Source organism: Lontra canadensis, unplaced genomic scaffold (assembly GCF_010015895.1).
Source record: "Lontra canadensis isolate GAN:19392208 unplaced genomic scaffold, GSC_riverotter_1.0 scaffold186, whole genome shotgun sequence".
NCBI lineage: Eukaryota > Metazoa > Chordata > Mammalia > Carnivora > Mustelidae > Lontra > Lontra canadensis.
The window spans coordinates 1,517,145-1,528,480 of record NW_022631180.1 but is presented as its reverse complement, the minus strand read 5'-3'; the positions used below and the strand labels follow the sequence as shown (position 1 = coordinate 1,528,480).

The window sequence follows — 11,336 nt, the reverse complement described above, 5'->3', positions numbered from 1 at the left end:
GGGTGGGCATGGGTAGAGGGGCCGGGGCTGCCAATCCTGCCCCATCCTCTGCCCAGGCTTCCCTCCCACTCCACTGAGTCTCCGCCTAGGTTAATTATAACTCTGACCTAAGTGCCCTGTGACGCCAGGCCCCAGCGGCCCTGCCGGAGAACCAGCAACCAGGTAGGTTGCTGAGGCCTAGAGAGGGGATTCAGACGTTCTATATGTGAGTGGCTAGGCTAGGGAGATGTAGGTCTGGGGGTGGGGAGGGGGGGTCCTAGGGGAGGAGCCTCCGCCCCTCTCCTGCAAGTGTCTGTCCCTAATAGCTTGATAAGGGCCTCGGGTTATCTGGGCAACTGAGGAGAGAGGGTGGGGAAGCCAGGTTGGGACCTGTCAGGTGCTTGAGGCAAAGCAGATGCCCAGGTGGACAGATAGCTGGGCATGCCCTGGACTCACAGCTGCTTCCTACTTTTGAGAGACTTCTGTCCTCCAGGTCCATGTCCCAGCCATGCTCCCTGCAGACGTGCCCCTCTCCCACCAGAGCCCTCCGGTGCTGCTGCTGCTGTTGCTGCTGCAGCTGCTGCCCCCCACCGCTTCCTTCTTCCCCAACATCTGGAGCCTCCTGGCTGCCCCCGGCTCCGTCACCCACCAGGACCTGACTGAGGAAGCGGCCCTCAACGTCACCCTGCAGCTCTTCCTGGAGCAGCCGCCCCCAGGTCGGCCCCCACTTCAGCTTGAGGACTTCCTGGTGAGCATCCCCAGGTCCTGTCACAACCCAGCTGGATTCCCCAATTCTTTGGGACTTCTACTCACTGAGGGCTCTGCTTGCCAAAAGAAGGGACATCCTCTCCTTGCATCTCAAAACTACCCCCTGTAATGAGTTCCCAAGGGTCCCGGTCCTGAAAATCAAGAGTCCACACTCCTTAGAAAGATCCAGAATTGCCCTTCCCTCATAGGGCCCAGCACTCAATTCCTTGCACACCTCATCTGAGGAAACATGGGCAATGGTCCACTCCCAGGGACCTCTAGTCCCTAACCCACTCTCTTCAGGGCCGCACCCTCCTCGCCGACGACCTCTTTGCTTCCTACTTTGGACCTGGATTTCCTTCCCGGCGGTTCCGAGCAGCCTTAGGTGAGGTGTCTCGTGCCAATGCAGCCCAGGACTTCCTGCCAACATCCAGGAACGACCCTGACCTGCACTTCGATGCAGAGCGGCTAGGCCAGGGACGCATGCGCCTGGTGGGGGCTCTCCGGGAGGCCCTGGTGGCAGCCAGGGCCCTGGAGCACACCCTGGCCCGCCAGCGCCTCGGGGCTGCGCTTCATGCTTTGCAGGTGAGAATAGCCTGTATCGGTCAGGGGGGTCTTCGCTCTGGGTCTTCCCATCCCCCAGAGAGAGGCTTCCTCAGGGTGCCTCCTCGTCACACCTCCCCCTGCTCTAGAAGGGATGGGGTGTTGCTTGCCAAAGCCCTGAGGCTGGTCCCTAGTGCCCCAGCTGTGAACTGGCAGCACTTCCGGTGGGAGCAGCAGAAGGCCATTGTGGCCAGAGAACACGGAGGCCAGAGGTCTGGCCTTTGGGCTCTGAGGGAGATGGGAGCAAACACTGGGAGACTCTCACTTGAGGAAAGCTCCCTCCTGGGCAACAGGCAGAGGGTGTGGAGGGCACTTGGGACATCTGACAGCAGCCGCGGCGTTGCAGGGGTTGATAAGAGGAGACTTTCTAGATGGGGAGACTCAAAGGAGTGGGGTTAAGGGCTGGAGATTGTGATGACAGTCCCCTTCTGCCCCCCTGCGCCCAGGATTTCTATAGTCACAGCAACTGGGTGGAACTGGGGCAGCAGCAACCACACCCTCACCTCCTCTGGCCGAGGCAGGAGCTCCGGAGCCTGGCACGAGGTACAGCCATGACCCTGGTGCTGCTGGAAACCCACAGAGCCGAGTCCTGTCAGCCTACCCAACCCCTGTGTCACATCCTCAGGTCACATAGGATGTGACATTGCTTCTTCTCGGGAACAACCTGTGAGGTTCCCCCAGCCCAGCCAAAGGCCAGGTCACTTAGATAGCTTCTCCAAGGTCATACAGGGGAGGACAGACCCAGGGCCAAGGTCTGCAGACCTCAGCTGAGTTCTCTTTTATGTGGCTTCCTCCCCCAACATGGCATGGAGCATACAGAGCTCTCCCTCACAGCCCCCTCTTCCTTCCACCTGAACTATGGCCGCCTCTTGTCTACTACAAGTTGGCTTCGTGCTCAGTCCCTGCAGTACTGCTCACCACGCTTCTGGGTTTCCTAGCGCAGTCCCTGTCTCATATATTCAGTTTCATCACCAGACGATCTCCGGGGTTTTTTTCCTCTAAGCCTAGAAGGGTACATATGGGCTTTGGCAAGCTGGGAGGAAAGCCAAAGTTTGGATGGACGGGGATAAAGGTCAGTGGTGGTAGAATCTTGGGGTCTAGACCCCTGTTCTCTCTTCCCAGTGGACGATCCTACCTGCTCTGATTGTGAGGAGTTGAGCTGCCCCGGGAATTTGTTGGGTTTTACACTCCTCACATCTGGCTACTTTGGAACTCATCCCTCCAAACCTCCAGGTACCAGGCAGAAGTAAGGGGAGAAAGTTCCTTCCTTCCTTCTGGCTGTCTCCCTAGGGATCTCAGAACTGTAGACCCTTGTCCCATTTCCTATGGCTTCACTTCCTGGAAGAAGGCGAGGGCCTTGGGAATGGGGTGGGTGGATGGAGGCCCACTGAGGAGGCCATGATTGTTGGGGGGGAAGAGCTTCTTACTCAGCTGCTAAGACCTCTCCATTACCCAACGGCAGCTTCTGGGGACTGACTGGAGGGATCAGGGGATCCACTGTGTACTGTGATGACTGACCCTTCCAGATTTACTCTAGATTTGCCCTCCACAAAATGTCATCTTTCTTGCTGACCCTTGGCTGAAGGCTGAGAGGTCAGGCCAGGTCAAAAAGGGCCTCACTTTCTTAGGAGGCAGTGGCTTGTTTACCTCCACACCCCCCAGATCTCTTTCCCAACCCAGGGAAATGCAGCCATGGGGGCCGTTTTGACCGGAGCAGCTCCCAGCCCCCACGGGGAGGCATCAACAAGGATAGCACATCCCCGGGCTTCTCCCCCCACCACACGCTGCACCTCCAGGCGGCAAAACTGGCCCTTCAGGCCTCCATCCAGGCCTTCAGTCTCCTGAGAAACCGCCTGGGAGACAGAGATTTCTCCAGGTGAGTGGTCTCTGCGAGACGCGCTCCTCAGTGGGCGTGTGCTCCTGGGGGACCTGAGTAGTCAGTGGCTGGGGACAAATGTGCAGGCTCTTCCCTGTGTCTCCGGCCTGTTCCCCAGACTGCTGGACATCAGCCCGGCCTCCAGCCTGAGCTTCGTCCTGGACACCACGGGCAGTATGGGTGAGGAGATCAATGCTGCCAAAATCCAGGCTCGCCACATTGTGGAACAGCGGCGGGGCAGCCCCATGGAGCCCGTCCACTACGTCCTGGTGCCTTTCCACGATCCAGGTAACTGTGGTCGGCGAGGATAGTGGAAGGAAAGTCCAGGGCAAGGGGTAAATGCCATTGTTGGGGAAGTGGGGCCTCATGGCTCCACTTCCTTAACAAAATGGTGACACCTCCCGTGGTTGAGTCTTTACCGGTACCTGTGTGCACATAGCAAACAACTAGGCACGTCTGGTGTTTCCAAAATGGTAGCACTTTCCATATGAGGTTAATCATGATCTGTGGTTAGGCAGGGGACTCTGCTTCCATGCTAATCAGCCATTCTCAATTCTCTCCATTTCCTGTGGATGGATGTTGGGATGAGGGCGGGGGTTGGTGGGTGCAGGCCCCCGTGAAGCCTCTGAGACAGCTAGTTAGAGTGTATTTCCTTTCCCCACTGAACTGGAAGTCAGACCCTCTGCCCTGGGTTGACCAGTCACTGTGCATCCTTAGGCTGATCATTTAGCCTTTTTTGCCTCAGTTTCATCGTCCATAAAATGGGTCAGTACTTGTCTTATCCCGTCCATCTCCTAGGGTTGAAATGACTGCCAAATACCCATAGGACTGAGAATTCCCTATGGGCAGGAGTTGAGTCCAATCTACCTGCATAAATCTCACAGTAGCTGGCATTTAATAGGGGCTTAACACATATTTGATGGAGGTTGTTTTTTTTTTAAAGATTTTATTTATTTATTTGATAGGGACACAGTGAGAGAGGGAACACAAGCAGGGGGAGCTGGAAAGGGAGAAGCAGGCTCCCCACAGAGCAGGGAGCCTGATGTGGGGCTCCATCCTAGGACCCTGGGACCATGACCTGAACCAAAGGCCCACTCTTAAAAACTGAGCCATCCAGGCGCCCTGGAGTTTTGAGTAATTAAGAATTTAGCACTTATGGGGCGCCTGGGTGGCTCAGTGGGTTAAGCCGCTGCCTTCGGCTCAGGTCATGATCTCAGGGTCCTGGGATCGAGCCCCGCATCGGGCTCTCTGCTCAGTAGGGAGCCTGTTTCCCTTCCTCTCTCTTTGCCTGCCTCTCTGCCTACTTGTGATCTCTCTGTCAAATAAATAAAATCTTAAAAAAAAAAAAAAAAAAAAAAGAATTTAGCACTTATAATGGGTCAAAGCACAATTCTAAGGTTTACAAAATCCACTCATTTAGTCCGAATGACTCTGTGAGGTAAGTACTGTTATTTTTCTGATTTTTCTGGTGAGGAAATCGAGGCCCCAGGTCTTTTCATATTTACACACATACCTGATAAAGCCCTGCTCAGGACCACAGGAGATGCTGCCATTTTTTGAAGGAAATGAGGTCCATTTTCCCCCAAGTGTAACTAGCCCTTGCCCTGCCCATATAAATATAAGGGAATATTGTTATTTCAATACTTGTTCACCCCAGGAGCCTGGCCTCGACAGCAGGTCTCTTGACTGGGGAGGTGGTCCTGGGTAGGGATAGGGGACCCTGCTCCTCACTCACCTCAACCTCCTTTCTCCCTCCCCAGGATTTGGTCCTGTCTTTACAACCAGTGACCCTGACAGCTTCTGGCAACAGCTCAATGAGATCCATGCTTTGGGTGGTGGAGATGAGCCTGAGATGTGCCTGTCAGCCCTGGAGGTCTGCCCTACCCCCCCACTCCGTCTTCTCCCTTTCCAGGTCCCACCACCCAGGGGAACTCGAGCCTTCCTGGGACCTCCACCTCCCTTCCCACCTTCAGAGCTCAGTACCCCTAGCTTCCCTCCCAGGTTCCAGGGTCCTTTGTCCTTCAGTTCTGTCCTCCCTGGTTCTACCCATTCACCTGCTGCCACCATGTTTAATGCCAGCGCTCTCCCCTCCCTGCCAGCTGGCTCTGCTGCACACCCCTCCGCTCTCAGACATCTTTGTCTTCACTGACGCCTCCCCCAAGGATGCCATGCTCACCAGCCGGGTGGAATCCCTAACTCAGGAGCGGCGCTGCAGAGTGAGCACAGCTGACGGGGACCTGATGTCAGCCACCAGGGATGTGGGGGACCTGAGGATGATACCTTCACAATGAGCATCGCCCCACACTCTGGTGGCTGACCCAGCCTTGGTGTGGGGCGGGAAAAGCAGACAATGAGTATAATGTTTCCAGATCCCTTATTTGATGCTGAATTCATATTTGAACCTGTCGCCAATAAACCTCTTAAAAAACTGGGGATCTAGTTGCCAACAATCCACCCTGTGGGTGACATATGGTGACAAGTACAAAGGAGTGGCGACTGCTAAGTGAAGGCCTTGGGGTCGTGTCACTGAGAGACCCAGCAGTGGCAGTCGGAGGGCAGACAGGGAACTTGCCACTGGTCATCAGCTCTGTAGAGCCCTTGGGCACAGGAGACCCCTGTTTATAGTGGGGGAGTTCTCAAGTACTGGCTTCTCTTCTGGGCACAGGTGACATTCCTAGTGACTGAAGACCCATCGAGGGTTCAGGGCCGAGCTCGGCGTGAGGTCTTGTCCCCTCTACGTTTTGAACCATATGAAGCAGTGGCCCTGGCCTCAGGAGGAGAGGTCATCTTCACCAAGGACCAGCACATTCAGGATGTGGCCGCCATTGTTGGGGACAGCATGGCTGACCTGGTGAGTAAGTGTGGGCACAGGAGGGACTAATGCTTTCCACTGAGAATCTAAGGGTGTGGGTGACACGGCCTCTCTTTCTCACAGGTTAATGGTTTAACCCAGTGTGTTGCCACTACAGTCAGAAGGGTGGGAAAGGAGGTTTCTCTTCCTCTGAGATCCATGACTACCCACCTTCCACATTGCTCCTTCCCTATGAGTACTGTTCCCTGTCCCCCAACCTTGGCCTCCAGTAGTCTGTCCTTAGGGCCACCACAGGAAATCCTGCCATCTTTTAAGGAGGGACAAGAAGCGATGGCTTCACCCTCAATCCCTTGTCTCCACTTTGTCACTGACTGTAACTCCATCCCTGGCCCCCTCCCTGTCACTGGCCTCCCTTCTCCTCGTGTGACTTAGTTTCCTTCTGTCTCCACCTTTCTCCTGTCTTAGTTCCCACTTCATTCACTGCCTTATCTTCTCCTGTGTTTTGTGGTTCTTCCCATCCTTCAAGGTTACCCTTCCCCTGGAGCCTCCTGTTGTGGTGTCTGGGAGGCCACTTGTGTTCAGTGTGGATGCGCTGCTCCAGAAGGTCACAGTTCGGATCCACAGGGAGGTCAGCAGCTTCTGGATCAGGAACCCTGCAGGTACTTCCCTGTGTGTGTCTTGAGGCAGAGGGAAGAATGGAGGAAAAGGGTGACATACTAAGGGATGGGGATGGTCCCCTGTGCCAATCGCTTGCTCCCCCTCTCCCATCAGGGGTCTCCCAGGGCCAGGAGGAAGGTGAGGGGCCTCTAGGTCACACGCGTCGCTTCGGGCAGTTCTGGATAGTTACCTTGAATGACCCGCCACAGACAGGGACCTGGGAGATCCAGGTCACAGCTGAGGGCACACCCCGGGTGAGAGTGCAAGGTAAGGAGGGAGCTACTCCTGGGAACCGAAGGGAGGGGAAGGGAAGGCTGCAGAGCTCAGAGAGCACTATCAGTCACATTCCTCTCCGGAAGGTCTCTGATTGCCTTGGCCCTCCTCAGCTCAGACATCTCTGGACTTCCTCTTCTACTTTGGGATTCCCATGGAGGATGGCCCCCACCCTGGCCTCTACCCCCTGACTCAGCCAGTTGCAGGTATATCTGTCTCCCTGCCCCAACTTGTCCATTCTTATTTTTTAAGATTTTACTCATTTATGAGAGAGAGAGAGCGCGAGCGCGAGAGTGCCTGCGCTTGCGCTCATGAGCTGGGGGGAGGGGCAGAGGGAGAGGGAGCAGCAGACGCCCACTGAGCAAGCGGCCCCGGATCATGACCTGAGCTGCAGGCAGATAGATGCTTAACTGAGGCATTCAAGTGCCCCCATTATTTATATATATATTTAACTTTGTATTGAGTTACAACCCGTATAATGAAGGGCACCAAACTAAAGTACACGCGGGGCGGACTTCATATAACGAACCACGTAACCAGTCCTCGGTTCCAGATTTAGAACATTTCCAGCATCCCAGAATCTTTCCTGACCCTGCCCAACAGTAACCCTCAGAGGTAACCCCTTTTCTCCATCTGTACTCCCCAGGAATAACCCCTATTCCAAAAGCCATTCATTATTTTCTCCCTGTCTCTGTATCTCCTGCGGACCCTCGTTCTCCCCACCCATCCCTGACCCTGTCCCAGGCCTCCAGACCCAGCTGCTGGTAGAGGTGACAGGGCTAGGCTCCAGAGGCAAGCCCGGAGACCCTCGACCACACTTCTCCCACATCGTCCTTCGAGGGGTCCCTGACGGTGCTGAGCGGGGCCAGGTGCCTCTGGAGCCCACAGGACCGCGGGAGCGCGGTCTCCTCACCGCCTCGCTCCCACCAGTGCTTCTGTCCACCACGGGACCCTTCTCTGTGGAGCTGATCGGCCAGGACGGAGAGGGGCAAGGCCTGCACCGAGTGGCCACCCAGCCATGCACCGTGGTTCCCGTCCTTCTGGAGGTGAGACGCCAGGGGAAGGTGCGGGTGGCAAGGGCTGCAGTAGCCCCTCTTGCCGTGACCCACCCTCCTCCTCCACAGCTCAGCGGCTCCCCAGGGTTCCTGGCTCCAGGCAGCAAGGCCCCACTCAGCCTCCGCATCACTAGCTTCTCGGGTCCTCAGGATCTCGACCTTAGGACATCTGTCAGCCCCAGCTTCCCTCTCACCTCCAATCTCTCCAGGTACAGCCCCTGAACCCGCCTGCTCAGTTCTGGCGAACCTTTTGGTTCTTGGCGTTGGGGTCTGATGCCTGAAGCCCCGCCTATAGCAGCCCCCTCCGATTGGTGCTGGGTCTCCGCCTGCCTGCTGGCGCTTAGCTCAGACCCCCGGACCGCTGACTCTCAGTTCTTCAGAGCTTGGCCCTTGGCCTGGTGTCTGTGTCCACTTGGCAGGGTTCGCCTGGAACTGAATGAGTCCGCCTGGGGAAGCCTATGCTTGGAGGTTCCAGACTCAGCCATGCCAGACTCAGTGGTGACAGTGACTGTGACCGTGACAGGTCGAGAGGCTAGCCCAGGGCCTCCCACCCACGCTTTCCTCCGGCTCCTGGTGCTGGGCCCCGCCCTGCAGGTGAGGCACGCCTATTCCCATCTCAGGCCACACAGCCTAAGAGGAGGGCCCTGTAGGCTTAATTTGGGTACAGACATCCTGACAGCCTCTCCCCCTTCTCCCCAGGACCCTCTGGCCACCCCTGCCCACTCATCTGGCCCCATCCTCACCTCGACCAGCCCGGCCTCCACTTTGGTGACTCAGGGAAGGGCCAGGGGAGGGCGGGTGGACAAGCCCTGGTGGGGCACAGTTGGAGGGGTGCTGCTCCTGCTAGGCCTGGCCTCGTGGTGACACTGAGGGATGGCTCTCCAGAGCTATTTGCAATCTTGCCCCGTTGGTGAGAAGGTAATGTGGGCCTTGGGACCCCACCTCTCCCAGCTGGGATGGAGGTTTTCCTTCTGTTGCACTTGTCCCTCTCTTTCTTAGTGAGATCGGGATAGAGGACAATAGATTTTCCCACAGTGCACTTTCTTTAATCCTGGTGGGAACTAAACCAAATACCTCTTTTTGGAGAAAGTTGCTTCCTATCTCTCCACAGCATCTCTTTATTCCACTAGTTATTCATGCTTTCCCAAGCTCAGGTAGAAGGAAAGAAATATGGAGAGTAGACTAAATTTGGGAGTGGGGTTTATTTATAGAATTGTTCTTATTTAAAATTCTGAAGAAGCCCCTATTTTATTTTTGTATTTAAAGTTCAAGGACGGTTTCAATAAACATGTGTTCTCTAGAGTGGGATTTCAAAGAAAGATCATTTAAGCACATCATATAAGGGAGAATGAGGGCATAAGAAGATGAAATGGAAGTTTTCAGTTGCAGAGAAGAAACTTTACACCAAGATGTTGGGACTTCAGTTGACCCACCACCTGGAGCCATTTATCTGTTAAGAAGCAGAATGAGGAGACTGGGGGTTCTGACACAGCCTTCCCCCTCACCAAATGAGGAAACCCAGAGAAGGCTTTACACACGGGTTGGGCCCTTCTGCATCTTGGGACAGCCCAGCTGAGGGGTCTCTCCTTTTGGCCGAATGCCTCCCTTCTGCCTCAGCAACTCCTGGAGGAGAAAAAGAGTGTGGGCATCTGCCCACCGCCCTCCCCCCCCAGCAAGGGTCCAGAGCTTCCGCCCTATACCCCCCCCTCCAATTCCTACAGTTTACCTGTTGCTGCTGTAAGTTCTGCTTCCTTGGCCTTCCCTTCCAGTCCTGGGCAGCACAGGAACTAGCCTTATTTAGGGGATATGGGGAGGGCAGGGGAGGGGGCAGGGTTTGCTTTTTTTTCTGTTAAACATTGATCCCAAGTCCCCTCTCTACCCGCACCTTCCCAAAAATCTAAACGAAAAACAATAAACTCACCTTCTCCTGAATCAGATTCTGCAAACACATGTTCACCTTTTGAATCTGGGCTAACTGGGGGCCACGAGGCTCTGAGTGTAAATCTGTTAGAAAATTCTAAAGGAGGAGTTGGTGGTGAAAACTTGCGGTCCATCTGCCACTCTTTCTGTCACCACAGGCCATATATCATCTCCATCTGGATCCCCTCATCTCAGTAGCCCTCAAGGCAGGTGGAAAAACCCAATACTCTCCACTCCCATCTCTTTAACAATCCAGTTCCTCCATCCCCCTGTAAATAGCACAGTACCCCTTTCCTTATTCCTTATGGATCCTCCCTGTCTAGTCCTGCCCCACTGAAATAATCCAGGCCACTCCCCCATCTCAGTGGAGTGATCCAGACCATGTCCCTCTGAATAGAATGCAGGCCAGCCTCCTCCAATCCCAACAATGAACACCAGCCTAACACTTGGTGGCATCCAGTCATCAGCTGCTTCCAGTTCATGATCCCTGCCTGTTAACTCTTGCCTTTCCAGGGTGGTGTCAGGCTCTGCCCCCATGTCCCTGCTCCCCCACATGGCACAGCAGCTCCGTACCTCACCGAGGGCCCCTAGATGCAGCTGTTGGTGCTGGGCCTCCCTCAGACGGCCCTCAAACCAGGCCTGGCCATGCTCCAGCAGCTCCAGCCCCTGCCACAGGGCATCCTGCTCCCTCTCCAGAGCCTGCATCCTCTGCAGCTGGGAAGGCAAGAAACAGAAGCTGACTTGCTCCACAGCAGGGCTCTGGGCTGTGGCCCTTCCTCTCAGCCCTTGGTTGGGTTCACTGTCTGGTCACTGAGTGTGACTCCAGACTGACCACTGAGCACCTGGAGGGCAGGGGAGAAGACTTACGGGTCCTCAAAATTGAGTGGAAATGGAGGGGCAGATCCAGGGAGTGGGCATCCCTGGGACCGCTTGCTGGACTAATACTCACCCAGAGGAAAAAGCTCCGGGCCCCTGGGTCTCGGCAGCTTGTTCCCAGTGGCAGCAGCAGAACTGTGTAGGGAGCCCGGACCCGGGGCGGTCCACCAAGACCCTGGCTCCCCATGGCTCGGAGGTGGGAAGGGCAGAGCCACGCCCACGGGTGCCAGGGCTGGTCCCTCCCCTTCTCTCCTGCCTTGTGCCCGTCCTACCTTGTTTTTCAGCCTCCCAGAGCCCTTTTTGCTGTGTCTAGCTGAGGCTAGGGTGCCCCTGCTTAGGAGAAAGACCATCTCTGTTGGGCTTCTTTGTCTTCCTTTTCATCTGCTTTTGTAGTGTCTGTTGAAACACCTGGTTCTCCCCGGGGGTGGAACCCAGGGTCCCCCTACAGCAGTGGCACTGTGGGTTTGTGTGTGTTTATTTTTAGTAATCTCTACACCCAATGTGAGATTCGAACCCACGACCCTGAGATCAAGAGTCG

The 11,336-nt window shown here is 55.6% G+C and overlaps 2 protein-coding genes across 5 annotated transcripts; one reads left to right on the top strand and one right to left on the bottom strand.

The window, feature by feature from the left end:
* The first annotated feature begins 86 nt into the window (after positions 1 to 86).
* VWA7 (von Willebrand factor A domain containing 7) lies at positions 87 to 9,302 on the top strand. Of its 3 annotated transcripts, XM_032847292.1 has the most exons (18): positions 87 to 162; positions 473 to 727; positions 1,030 to 1,311; positions 1,776 to 1,872; positions 2,452 to 2,562; positions 3,010 to 3,205; positions 3,324 to 3,493; positions 4,966 to 5,078; positions 5,305 to 5,421; positions 5,871 to 6,056; positions 6,141 to 6,182; positions 6,544 to 6,676; positions 6,789 to 6,941; positions 7,061 to 7,153; positions 7,692 to 7,993; positions 8,072 to 8,211; positions 8,422 to 8,596; positions 8,702 to 9,302. In XM_032847292.1, exons 2-18 carry the CDS (start codon positions 488 to 490, stop codon positions 8,864 to 8,866), a joined length of 2,715 nt encoding a protein of 904 aa, XP_032703183.1. In that variant the 5' UTR covers positions 87 to 162; positions 473 to 487; the 3' UTR covers positions 8,867 to 9,302. The 3 variants fall into 3 exon arrangements, with proteins under 3 accessions (XP_032703183.1, XP_032703185.1, XP_032703184.1); XM_032847294.1 differs by lacking the exon at positions 5,305 to 5,421; XM_032847293.1 differs by lacking the exon at positions 6,141 to 6,182.
* A 179-nt stretch (positions 9,303 to 9,481) lies between these two features.
* Positions 9,482 to 11,006, bottom strand: SAPCD1 (suppressor APC domain containing 1). 2 transcript variants are annotated; one of them, XM_032847303.1, is made up of 5 exons: positions 10,872 to 11,006; positions 10,496 to 10,636; positions 9,906 to 10,019; positions 9,729 to 9,839; positions 9,482 to 9,625 (listed from the first exon to the last, which is right to left on the bottom strand). In XM_032847303.1, exons 1-5 carry the CDS (start codon positions 10,983 to 10,985, stop codon positions 9,533 to 9,535), a joined length of 573 nt encoding a protein of 190 aa, XP_032703194.1. In that variant the 5' UTR covers positions 10,986 to 11,006; the 3' UTR covers positions 9,482 to 9,532. The 2 variants fall into 2 exon arrangements, with proteins under 2 accessions (XP_032703194.1, XP_032703193.1); XM_032847302.1 differs by having other exon boundaries at positions 9,729 to 9,794; positions 9,924 to 10,019.
* Positions 11,007 to 11,336: the final 330 nt, after the last annotated feature.

What these genes read in the sequence shown, in the direction of transcription:
- SAPCD1 (XM_032847303.1), bottom strand. Translation starts at nt 10,985, where the DNA reads ATGGGGAGCCAGGGTCTTGGTGGACCGCCCCGGGTCCGGGCTCCCTAC. An exon ending in ATCTAGGGGCCCTCGGTGAG is followed by an intron (nt 10,020 to 10,495) that starts GTACGGAGCTGC and finishes CTCCTCCTTTAG; the next exon opens with AATTTTCTAACAGATTTACA. An exon ending in AGAACTTACAGCAGCAACAG is followed by an intron (nt 9,626 to 9,728) that starts GTAAACTGTAGG and finishes TTTCTCCTCCAG; the next exon opens with GAGTTGCTGAGGCAGAAGGG.
- VWA7 (XM_032847292.1), top strand. Translation starts at nt 488, where the DNA reads ATGCTCCCTGCAGACGTGCCCCTCTCCCACCAGAGCCCTCCGGTGCTG. An exon ending in TGTGCCTGTCAGCCCTGGAG is followed by an intron (nt 5,079 to 5,304) that starts GTCTGCCCTACC and finishes CCTCCCTGCCAG; the next exon opens with CTGGCTCTGCTGCACACCCC. An exon ending in CTCACCTCCAATCTCTCCAG is followed by an intron (nt 8,212 to 8,421) that starts GTACAGCCCCTG and finishes TCCACTTGGCAG; the next exon opens with GGTTCGCCTGGAACTGAATG.